This window comes from Platalea leucorodia (assembly GCF_965183815.1).
Source record: "Platalea leucorodia genome assembly, chromosome: W".
Taxonomy (NCBI): Eukaryota; Metazoa; Chordata; class Aves; order Pelecaniformes; family Threskiornithidae; genus Platalea; species Platalea leucorodia.
Window position 1 is genome coordinate 24947301 of NC_138859.1, and position 12698 is coordinate 24959998.

The 12698-nt window shown below is 47.4% G+C and overlaps 1 protein-coding gene across 1 annotated transcript in view; it reads left to right on the top strand.

The window, feature by feature from the left end:
* LOC309601586 (mothers against decapentaplegic homolog 7-like) overlaps positions 1 to 12077 on the top strand; it is a gene marked incomplete at its 5' end in the record, with an annotated part of 28026 nt that extends 15949 nt beyond the window's left edge. The window contains 1 exon segment of the mRNA XM_082334687.1: positions 10401 to 12077. Within this exon segment, the coding sequence (XP_082190813.1) occupies positions 10401 to 10939 (539 nt within the window). The 3' untranslated portion in view covers positions 10940 to 12077.
* Between the last annotated feature and the right edge of the window lie 621 nt (positions 12078 to 12698).

Here is a 12698-nt window from a genome sequence, read left to right on the forward strand (position 1 = left end):
GGTGGCAACTCCGCTGGAGCGCCGGGAGGGTTAATTACTTAATGAATGTAATATTCTCTATAATTGCTAAGCGTTATTAATCCAGAGTAAAGTGAGAGGTGAGGGGAGGGGTGTGTGCATGGCCAGGCTTGTGAACTCCATCCAAATGCTGCCCCTCCGTCCATCCCTCGTTTGCCCCCTACCCTGGTAAGGGCTGATGCTGTCTGTCTGTCCCTGGGCGGCAACCCTGCCTGTATGCAAGCGTGCTTCGCCGCCTGCTCTTAGGAATAGGCGTGATTAGATTATGAAGGCAGACAGAAGTAATGATTAACTTTTTCAGTCTGCATGCTGTCTCCAGTCTGGCGCTGGGTGTTTTTTTTTCCCCCTAAGTAGGCCCTGGCCCCACATCGACAGGGTATTAGGTTGTAAAGAAAGCCAGGAGGAATGAAGGCAAGGGAGGGAGGGGAAAGGAGAGGGGAACCTTTTCCATCGGATCCGGGACTGGAATTTATTGGCAGGAATGCAGTAAATGCTCCAAATGCCAGCCCAGCTAAACAGTTTTCATAATTGTTACGGAATGGGGCACAACGGACATGAAAAGGACTTTTGTTCCAACCCTGCTTTTTCCGTGGATTTACATCCCTGCAAGGGATGCTGCTCTGGGAAAGGGAGCTGGGGGGTGGTCTTTTTTTGGGGGGGTTAACACATATTTATGTCTGTTTTCAGTCTTTGGGGAGAATTCTAGGTCGGTGTGCTGCAGGGAGAGGCTTTTTTTTAGTATTGAAATGAGAGCGGCAGCAATGCCGTGTGTGTGTGTGTGGAATGCAGTTAGGGGAAAAAAAATAATCCTAACACACATCTGGGTATTAGGTATCCGTTTGGCAATCCTAGACTGCTCTGCTTCAGTTTTTATTAAGGTCTTTACAAGGTTTTTAACGTGTAACCCACATAGCTACATGTTGTCAGTGGAGAGCTGTGGCTTTCCTGGGGGCTGTATCCCTGCCCTCCCCGGGCCATCGCCGGGTACCAGGCAACCTTCCCCCTTTGCAACAGCAGAGTTTTATTTTTAATTGCAAAAGTGTTTTAAGGTCTTCATCCTCTAAAACCGAGCTCAGTGGCTGCGTTGAGGGAGGCTGTGACCCTGGGGCTGGCCTCTGGTGGCTTTGTCATCTGCATCGGTGATTTATCCCCACACTGGAAAGGTGATGGGCAGGATGCTGTCACAGGAGCCTCCAGCACAACCCAAGCCAGGCGAGAGATTTTGGCAAGCTCATCCTCAGGTCTGATTTGCGTTGTTGTAAGTCAGGAGCCCATTGTGTGCTGGTTTCTCCCTCTCAGAAGGTTTCTGGTTGAGATCTGGGTTGGGTATGGGTGGAGAAGAGGTGTGTCTTGGTAGAATGAAGCACAAAGGTGTTTGCTCATCTTCGGGAGCTGGGGCTGGTACCAACCCCGAGTTGCTTGGTGGTTGCATGGCAGCATCTCATGAACGCTGGCTTGGGCTTCCTGTGTTTTCCAGAGGAGCCTCTTGGCTGATTGTCATTAAAATGCGATTATTCCGGGTTGCTATCAAGGCAGGGGAGGAAGTCGGAGGGTGCACGGGGCTGCAGAGCATCCTGCAACACCTCCAGAGCCAGCAAGTCGTCACAGGGCATCCCCACCAGCACAGGAGAACAGCAATGGGGATGCATGCAGCAAAAATAGGATTTCTGGGGGTTTCCACGTGGACTTGCATGCCCTCGTGCCTATCTGGGTGGCCCAGGGGTCTTAAAAACGCCATGGATGTTGGCAGCACCCCTCTGGAAGGGTCTCCCCTCTTAAAGCAGCCTTTCGTCCCACCCGACCGTGGGTTGGAGCTTGGGGAAGGGATTCCCGCCCTACTGCTTTTTTGAAACAAGGGAAAAGTTTTCCCACACCTTTGAGGGGTGCAGAAGGAGAGGCAGATAAAGAAGGTTCTTTAAATTTAAACTTCAAAATTAATTAGACTGACTGCATACTAAACAACAGCAAAGAGGCCCATTTACTGTAAATATTATGAATGGGTTTGGCTGGCTTCTTCATCCCCACCCTTCCTCTAAGGCTTTTCTCTGAGCTGAGTCAAAATTCGGCCTTCAGACATCACGGTACTCTATAATTTGCATGGCTGATGAGGCCCGAAGCCTGGTACAGAGGAAACTGGAGTCAGCTGGCTCCTCTCTAACCACTGGAGACAGGCAGACAGGCATTTTTGGTGTGTGCCTGCGTATTTTTCCCCCCTTGTAGCTGCAGCCTTGCTTGGCTTTTAAAGAAAATGGGCACAAAAAAAGGTTCTTCTCTTCTTGAGTCGTTTTTAGCTGTGGTAATTGATTAATCACCATAATTAGACAGTAGCAGTGACAAATAGGATATTTATGAATCAAAGTTCTGGTTTGGCAGACTCCATGAACTCAGCAGCTTCACTTTGGTTCTTTGCCATTCTTCCGTGCAGGGGGCGTCAGGGAGCTGGGCTTCATTCACACGTATATATTGATCACCCTATATTTTTCAAGCTTGGACTTCCCTCCTGGGCCAGCCTTGGCATTTGCCATACTGGTGCCCGCTCTTGAGGCTTTGTAGGTCTGCAACAACATGCTTGCAGGGACTCTTTCTTGGTTTGTTTTCTTGCTTTTGTGTCCCATCCCTGAATTAACCCTCAAAGGTCAGGGCTGGGTTCCAGGTTGGGAGAAGGTTGACTCAAGGCGCCACCAAGTTGGGGTGGGAACCTTAGGGGATGTCCTCAGGGATCAGTCATCTCTACCAACCATCTAACCCAACCTCATTTTTGTCCTGATTTCACAAGAGGGTTTCCCAGCCATGGTGAAGGTGATGGAAGTTCTTGGTTGGGTCATCAGGGGACTGAGCAGAGCACTCCCAAGCTTGTAGGTCACCGCTAACATGAGTCTGAACCAAAGTCCTAGTTACAAATATCAGGAAATCCCAGACTCCTTCCCCTGATGGCTTCTGCAAAATTTTATCCTCTGTGTCCCCATCAGACTTGCAAGGTTTCAAATCTGTTGGCAACATCTCGGCTTTTGGATAACAGCCCTTAGAAAACTTCGGCAAACTGAAGTCTTGGGAGGAAAACTCAGGTGGACGTTTATTTTCATGCAAGGTTGACTTATTTTGCTAGGAGCAAGGAGCCATTTAAGTGATTGGGTGGACAACTTGTTAATAAGCTAAAAAAATAATCTTAGGGCTCTTTAGCCTGCATGAGTACTGCATATGTTGAGTAATAAGAGCTGCCTAATTAGACATAGACACAAATTTATGGTCTAGCCTGTCAATCCGTGGATTAAGGACTCCATAAGTACCTACCGACAGAATGGGCTGTAATGGCTCCTAAAGAGATGTTATGGTCTATTGTGTCAATAATCCAGAGATTAAGGGCTCCCTAAGCATGTGTTGATGTGACCAACTGTCCCAGCTCTTTGGGGGCTCTTGTGTTGGTGTGGTGGAGGGACCCCACGGGCCACCTTGGGCAGTGGCATCCCTGCAGTAGGTAAGGGTTTATTTTCTCTGCAAACAACAGGAGTTTAACACATGACCATCCTCTAAATTAGCCTTTCAGAAATCATTTCAGCCATCAAAAGCAGGGTGGGTGAGGAAGCTGAAGCTGTCTAGCCCTTGTGTGCAGGGAGATATAAAAGGTGGGTGGTGTCTCCAGGCTGCCCACAAACTCCATTAAAGGCACAAAGACCCTTTTCTGCAGCAGGATATATCCTTTAATTTGGATTTTTTTTCTTTGCTTTTGCAAAGCATATCTGGAAATCTGACTTTGAAGGATTTTTCTTGATGTTTTTGTTTGTTTGTTTGTTCCCCTGCCCAAGTAGCCTGTAAATTACCCGAGAGACTAGAAAGGAAGTAAAATTTCCCTTTTTGGTACCCATTTTTCTTTGCTTTGATGAGCAAAGCACTCGGTCACGAGTTCCCCAGGGCTCAGTGTTGGGGCTGGTCCTGTTCAATATCTTCATTGATGATCTGGACGAGGGGATTGAGTGCACCCTCAGGAAGTTTGCAGATGACACCAAGTTGGGTGGAAGTGTCGATCTGCTGGAGGGTAGGAAGGCCCTGCAGAGGGACCTGGACAGGCTGGATCGTTGGTCTGGGGCCAACTGTGTATGAGATTCAACAAGGCTAAGTGCTGGGTCCTGCCCTTGGGTCACAACAACCCCATGCAACGCTACAGGCTGGGGGGGAAGTGGCTGGAGAGCTGCCTGGCAGAAAAGGACCTGGGGGTGTTGGTTGACAGCTGCCTGAACATGAGCCAGCAGTGTGCCCAAGTGGCCAAGAAGGCCAATGGCATCCTGGCTTGTATCAGGAACAGTGTGGCCAGCAGGACCAGGGAGGTGATAGTGCCCCTGTACTCGGCCCTGGTGAGGCCGCAGCTCAAGTACTGTGTTCAGTTTTGGGACCCTCACTACAAGATGGACATCGAGGTGCTGGAGCATGTCCAGAGAAGGGCAACGAAGTTGGTAAAGGGTCTAGAGCACATGTCTTATGAAGAGTGGCTGAGGGAGCTGGGGTTGTTTAGCCTGGAGAAGAGGAGGCTGAGGGGAGACCTTATTGCTCTCTACAACTACCTGAAAGGAGGTTGTAGCGAGGTGGGGGTCAGTCTCTTCTCCCTAGTAACAAGCGATAGGATGAGAGGAAACGGCCTCAAGCTGCGCCAGGGGAAGTTTAGGTTGGATATTACGAAAAACTTCTTCACCGAAAGGGTAGTCAGGCATTGGAACAGGCTGCCCAGGGAAGTGGTTGAGTCTCCATCCCTGGAGGTATTTAAAAGAAGGGTAGATGTGGTGCTCGAGGACATGGTTTAGTGGTGGACTTGGCAGTGATAGGTTAACAGTTGGACTCGATGATCTTAAGGGTCTTTTCCAACCTTAACGATTCTATGATTCTATGATTCTATGAGCTGTCATGCTTGGTGTTCTCCTCACCTTGATGTAATGCCTGTTTGCTTCTTGAGTAAGGGTTCAGAGGTGTGTTTTTCCTGAGATCTGCAAAAACAGCACTTGCCAGTAACACAAGGAGCAAAACTGCAACTGGAGTGCCCCGAGCTGCCCTGAGGACCCTCAAGAAGAGCATGCAAAAACCCATAAAAAGCTCCAGGGTTTGTGTCTCCATCTCTTCCATCTCGACAAGCAGGAGAAGATGGAGGGCATGACTCTGCGCGGGCTTGCAAATGCCGCTTAAGGTCAGCCAAGAGAGATTACCAGGCTCAAGACGTGCTAAGCTTGGTCTCAGCCTTGGCCCTGGCCAGACGACATGTTGCGCTGACATCAGTCCAGCCAATTTTTTTTAAGCGCAGATGCCCTCCGCATGTGCTGATGGATAAGGGAGGAAGGACTATAGGTTCATCTGCTCATCGGCGGTGCCCACATTGCTCATTTTCCAGCAGAAAGCTGCCTCCTGGGAAGCCAGGCAGGCATCTCACCACCCCTCCAGGTCTCCTTGCTGGCCCAGGAGCTCACGTCTGGTTCCTGGTCCTTCTAGGAAAGGTCTATAAGGCCAAACTCCTTTTGGTGCTATGATTTTTTGGTGGACATCTACATTAATTTATCTTGTTGCCTTTACCCATTCGTGTTGGGTTATCAGTCACGTGTGCAGTGTCATCTCTGCAAGTGGCCCAGGTGAAGGTACCACAAAACCTGAGCAACCTGATCTAGTTGAAGATGTCCCTGCTCATTGCAGGGGGGTTGGACTAGATGACCTTTAAAGGTCCCTTCCAACCTAAACCATTCTATGACTCTATGAAAATGAGGAGACTTTTGTTAGCAGTTCAGGGTAGATGATGCCATGGCGAGTATTGCGTCAGGGTTGATGTTTGGTGGGAAATCCAACCCCAGGGATCACAGAGGAATGAGGGAGAGGAGAGGGTGTGATGGTGAGAAGTTTAGGAAGAGCATGAGAAGATGCTTTGGGTCAAAGCTGCTCTTAAAAAAAAATCTATAAATATACATTAAAAAAAAGTATAAATTCATAGTTTGAAACACTTCTGCAGTTGGATAATGAATTTGCATCTAATCCTAATATCATTGAGGAAAGATCCAATTACAGGCATTTAAAAACCTAATCAGGAACGCAGTTGTATTCCCATTTTCAGCGACAAGTTGTTATTATCACAGATATCAGTGACAATTTAAATAGCTCTTGACTTGATCAGATGGGAGTAGTCCTGGTGGGTGAGATAGCTCAGTGTGTGCTAAACTTGCTGTTTTCTTTAGAGGTCGGTTGATTACAGGAAAACCTTTAGCTATGTCAAAACAAAACAAAGCAAAACAAAAGATCCCCAGCCCACCTCCCCTCTACATTCATGAACTTGGCACCAGGACAAGGCTGAGATCTGAAAGCCGACCAGGAGCTGCGTTGGTGGGTTTTTTTTGGTTTTTTTTTTTTAAATTCAATTTTGCTGAAATGTTTCGGTTCTTCCTGAATGAAAAAAGAACTTTTTCTTCCCAAACTCCTAATAAAACTGCTGGAGCTTGGAAAGAAAAAGTACAGATGACATGGTTTCATCATCTTAAAAATGTTCATGTGTCGAGGAGAAAAGCCACACCAGAAATTTTCTGCCACTTTCAAGCGATGTGAGTCCTCCTGCCACAGCTTGGGAGAACCAAGCATGGGCCCATTACTGATAAATTTGGGTGTTTCTATGGTGTGAATCTCCCATACCCACTTTCATCTGGACCTGCTTGGTTTCAGCAGCTTTTAATTTTTTGGAGCTATTGCTCCGGTGTCCCATCCTCCAGGATTTCTGTATGGATGTAGCATTATCTGCAGCATCCCTCCCCGGAGCAGGATGATGCCCCGAGCCCATGGGCAGCGTGTGCTAGAGAAATCCTGGCTGTGGCCTTTTATTGAGCAATTTTGGGCAGGACTTGATGTTCGCAAGGGTCAAGGCAGGTGGTGGGAAACCTCACGGCCTCTCATGCTGGTTGATGTGTTGGGAAGTAGCTGGCATGATGCTTTTGTGGAGGACCTTGGAGGCCTCTCCAAGGGATGTGCCGGTAAAAGTCAGGGCACAGGTGGGTGTAAAAAATATGGAAAAAAATGAGTTTTTCAATGGGAATGTGATGTTGAATAACGTGATTGTGCTGGGGCATTGCCGTCTTCATCACCATCCACACCAAACTTCCAAAAAATGTTACCCCAAAGACTTTGGGGTATCAAACTATTGCCTTAATTTCTCCCCTTCATGCAGAAATGTGCTCTGCTTCAGATGGTCAATACAACTAATTCTCTAAATTCCTGAGGGAAGACTTGCTTTATTTTCAGTTATTTATAATTTTTTTTTCACAATAAGCTTGCACAATGCGCTGGGGGGAGCCTGACAGAGCTCCTAGGCAGGCTATAATGCAAACCATGGAAAATAATAATAAACCAATGATAACAGCAAATGGAGGGATGCCTAATAATGAAATAATAGCGCAGATGTTTATAGCATTAAACATTATCATTGTTTGCTGGAATATGGGAACACTCCCAGTTTGCTGGGAGTTTTCCAGGCATTTAGAAAGCGATGTATTTGCTCCAAGGAGCTCGTAAAAACAATGCTTTTAACTCAAAACAAGAATCCCAAAGTGTTTCTCAGCCATTTCTGGGCTGTCGCACACGAGGACATGTTGAGGGTGATGTGGCTGCGAATTTCACGGGATCTGGGGTTTTGTGGGGGTTTGCGGCAGGTGGAGACTAGAGTTGGATGGTGGGTCCAGATGAACCCGGTGGGGCGTTTTGGGGAAAAATCCACATATTTGCTTCATTTGCCCAGACCCGTGGTCATTGCCCCCAAAAAAGCCTTTTGGGGAAAAAATCTCCATCCCTGTAGGAAGCATCTCTGTGTCATTTTTTCCTCCTTTCCTGTAACCTCCTCTCCTGCCTCCACTGCCTGAGTGATGCCACCGGCTTTTCCCACCCCTTTTCCCAGTGGATGCCAGAATCAGGGAGGCAGGTGGGAGTGGGGAGGCTTCACTGGGGTCCCAACAACTGTGAAAAGCAGCTTTGGTGGTGGCTGGCAGGGAGGCCTGATCCTGTTTATCCAAGCTCAACCCTTATATTCTCATGGCTTTTTGACTAGACATCCAGTCAACAGCCGCAAACGGAAGAGGCTCTGGCATATTTATACTGTGTGCTGGCATTGGCTTCTTAAAAAAAAAAATATCCTGGATTACTTAAGACTCGTCCTTGAGGTCTGGTCACCCCATGTCATTGAAAAATCTAGTGGGATTCATTCATGAACTTCCAGCCCTCCATAAAGGTCTGTTCATTCATAGCCAAGGCATTTTTCTTTTTTTTTTTTTATTTTTTAATGCACTGGCAATTAAATAACTCTTTGTAAGCAGCAATGAGCTACTTGTTAAGTGGTCTTCACTAATGCAAGCACAAATATCAGGTGAAAAAGTCTTTTTTTTTCCCTGCCTCCTCCTGAAAGGGGTGCTTTTATGTTCAAATAAATAAAAACCTATAGGAATTTCAGAGGGGTTCAATGGCATTTGCTCCAAAATTCCCTCAACTGCTGTAAAACAAAAACCAAGAAGCTCTGAGCATCGCTGGCAGACAGTCGGCGAGGAGGGTGCGGTAGAGGGGGGCGATGGGTGGTCGAGATGGGGATGGATCCAGGAGCATCATCCCTCTGGATCCAGGAGCATCATCCCTCTGGATCCAGGAGCATCCCCCCCAAATTCCTCTACCTCCCGGGCAGGTGGGGGAAACACCATCCTGGGGGTGTTCCTTGCCCTGTTGGGTGCACCTTTGGGTGGAGGGCACCCCATTTGGATTAGGGGGGAGGTAACCCAAGCCGCCCACCCTGTCCTGCCTTGATCCATTGCGCAGTGCCAGGTTTCAGCAGGATATAAAGTTACCCGCAACAAAGTCTTGGGAGGCACCAAAAAGGGGAGGTGGAAGGACAAACTGGGGCATACCTCGACGGACACTTTCCTGAGGACCAACCCCCCTGCCGCCAGAACCCTCATCCCCGGATTCACCCAGGAGTGAGGGTCCCTATTTTGGGGTGTACACAGTCAGGCCCATTTTTAGTAGCTGCCTCCAGCAACTGGAGAAATATTTTCCTTGCTGGCATAGAAATGAGGAAATTAAAAGTGTGACTGGGCTTTTTTTTTTTTTAAAAGCACAGTGTAGGGCTTGAAGCACAACTCAGAGACGGGAGAAAAACTCCTGTGCTGGGGAAACGGGCTTATTAATAGCAAAAAATATAGAAAACAGGGCAGCCAGAGTGCCGCTGCCATTGCTCATGCTGGGGGAGTTTTGGGGGGCTGATAAGATGATGCAGGGAGAGCTTTGGGGTGCTGGGTCACCCACTGTCCTTGGTCCCATAGCTGCTCCCATGGTGCAGGGGATTATTTCGGTAGTGCTCACTAACTCACATTCCCAGCTTGATTTTTTTTTTTTTTAAATATGTTACTTTTTAAAAATACAATTATAGAGATTAATAGTTCCCAGGTCTTAACATGCCTACCGTGGCTGGAAGGAATTACTTGCTGAGCAGCGCCAGGCTGCTAGGGATCCTCCGTCAGGAAAAGGGGCTTTTTCACATTTCTTAGCCCCCTTCCCCCCCCTGCATTTTCCTCCTGCATTGTATCCTCGCTGTTCACACAGGGTAGCTATGGCCAAGGGAGTTGAAAAAGGGCTACAGGAATGAATTTCTGGGGGTTTTGGAGATTTTTTAGGCCATTTTTGTTAACAAGCGCAAGATTTCTGGTCCCCACCCTGCTGCTGTCTGATGGTGCTTCCTGCAGGTCAGGGCTTCATCCAATGTCTCCCTCCTCTCCATCACTCAGGCTCTGCCTACGGGCAGGGAAAAGCCCCATGAACTAGAGCAGGCGAGTTCTTGTCCCCTCCGGTCCCATGGGGTGACCTTCAATGTGCTTTTCTTAGCAGCACCTCATTTTTTTTCAGCATCTGTGCACAGTAGATGATAGTTATTTATGGAAATGGATCCGTTGTCTGGTGGGTGCAAATAAGGGGTTTTCGGGTGTTTGGTCTTGCTGGATGCAGCTGGCTGGAGCATCTCATCTCTCCTGTTGGCACTGAAGGTGATCCTAATGATGGTTTGAGTGAGGGATGGCTGCGCCGTGGATGCTGCTGGTGGGTCTCAAGCCACTTCTGAAGGTGGACCTGGTGATTTAGGACCCATAACTCCAACCAGAACTAGGCACTGAAGCAGCACGGGAATCCCCCAAACCTAGGTCAACTTAAATGGTCTTAATAGTGGCCTTAACACATGGCTTTTGGAAAGGGTGGATGTGCTATGGGCATTGGTGTGTGCATGGAGAGCATCATGAAGACATGGGCAGGCAAAGACCTGCCAGCATTGCACTGCTTTTGGGTCATATTACCCCCCTCCAGTGCTCAATTTCTCCTTTTCTTCCTTTTTTTCTCCTGTTCTGTAGATTTCCAAGTTCTTCAGGAGCCAGGGGATCGGTCACACTGGTGCGTGGTGGCATACTGGGAAGAGAAGACGCGTGTGGGTCGGCTGTACTCTGTGCAAGAGCCTTCCCTGGATATCTTCTATGATCTACCTCAGGGGAATGGTTTCTGCCTTGGACAGCTCAACTCGGACAACAAAAACCAACTGGTGCAGAAGGTCCGCAGCAAGATCGGCTATGGCATCCAGCTCACCAAGGAAGTGGACGGCGTGTGGGTGTACAACCGCAGCAGTTACCCCATCTTCATCAAGTCGGCCACACTGGACAACCCCGACTCCAGGACATTGCTGGTTCACAAAGTGTTTCCAGGTTTTTCCATCAAGGCTTTTGACTACGAGAAGGCGTACAGCTTGCAGAGACCCAACGACCATGAGTTCATGCAGCAACCATGGACCGGATTTACTGTTCAGATCAGCTTTGTGAAAGGCTGGGGCCAGTGCTACACGAGACAGTTTATCAGCAGTTGCCCGTGCTGGTTGGAGGTTATTTTTAATAACCGATGACTCGAGACAGAGTGGACTCATGACATTTATACTACTTTGCTGCTATTATTTCCTTCTGAGTGCTTGCTTTTCACGCAAACTTTTTGGTTTTGTTTGTTCCCCCCTCCCCCTGTTTTGAGAAATAGCTTATGGAAAGATTTTTTTTGCCTTGGGTATTTTGATAAATATATCTATTTTGTAAAAGTGTGAATGACCAATAACTCAGAAGGGAGAGAGAAGGGGGGGGGGCTGGATCGCATGCGATAATTATTTCATGCCTCTGAAAGGATTATCCTATGCGATCGATGGATTCGGAAGCCACTTGCTATATGTTACAGCTCCTTCTCTTGGATAAAACAAGAAGATAACTGCATTTTTTATGCAAGACCTTCCCCTTGCTGCCAGCCATCCCCGGTGATGGTGACACTGAGACCCCTTCCCCAGTGGTGCTAACCCCACGTTGCCACCGAAGGATGGCACAAAATGTTCCCAACCAGGTCTTTACCCACCCTTTTAATTTTTATTTTATTTTTCTTGTTGCTGGGTTCACGTCTTGTCGCTGTGTTCATCCTTCCACTGCTTTTTTTTTTTATGGTCATGGATTGATGCAAGGGGAGAAAACAACAGTGAAGAAACCTCGTGCATGGCCCGTGCTTTATAATTTGAGCTGAGATGCGAAGTGACAGAAGCTTAAGCCTAAAAAAAACCAAACCAAAACAAGCCAAATGAAAAACAAATGGGAAAACAAAAGAAAAAGTGTTCACAATAGTTGGTCTGTTGTAACCTGCTTAGGTCAGGTTATCCGGTACCATCCCATCTGGAAATGCAGTTGTGCTTTCATTTCTTCTTGACTTCATACACGAGTATGATACTTTTACACTGTTCTTAGCTCAATGAGCATGTTTAGACCTTAACATAAGCTATTTTTCTAAATATAAAGGTTTAAACGAACAAGAGAGCATTCTCATTGGAACTTTAGCATTGTAGTGCTTTGGAAACACACAAAAAAAAGGACTCCTTAAAAAAATCCTGAGATTTATTAAAGAAAAAAATGTATTTTATGTTATATATAAATATATTATTACTTGTAAATATAAAGACGTTTTATAAGCATCATTATTTATGTATTGTGCAATGTGTATAAATGAGAAAAAAACAAGAAAGATGCACTTTGCTTTAATATAAATAATGCCAAATTAAAAAAAAAAGAACACAAGATTGGTGTTTTTTTCTATGGGTGTTGTCATCCAGATGAATGTTTTTTCTAAAGGAGTTTATGTTCCATTAAAAAATAAAAATGTACACTTGATCCTAGGCTGTGCTGAGTGGCTTTTTGAGTGGCGGGGATGAGGCAGGCAGGAGAGATGCTGCTCTAAGTGGGTACTGCGTTGGGTCGACAGTGGGGGCACCCACCCCAGCCCCATGTGGGACTGCTCCAGCGTGGGTAGCACCCAGATAGGGTCACTCCTGAGCTTTGAGCTCTGTTGGGCTGATTTGGTGCACGTGGCTCTGGGCTCCCCGGCTTGGATGCACCCAATCAGCCCAAGTTGAGGGGGGCTGGCCTGATTCGGGCAGGTTGCACAGGGGTGCCTGGCTCACTGCCCAAAATCTGCTAGGGTTATTTTTGTTATTATTCCTGCTTCTCATAATTTCAACTTGAAAGAACTCCCATGCTAGGGACCCAGCTCCCATTTGACACTGTCCCAGCCCCCGAAATACCAGGGGAGGCCACGCTTCTGCTCTGTGCTGGGACACGGGTGGCCCATGCCACCAGGTGAGG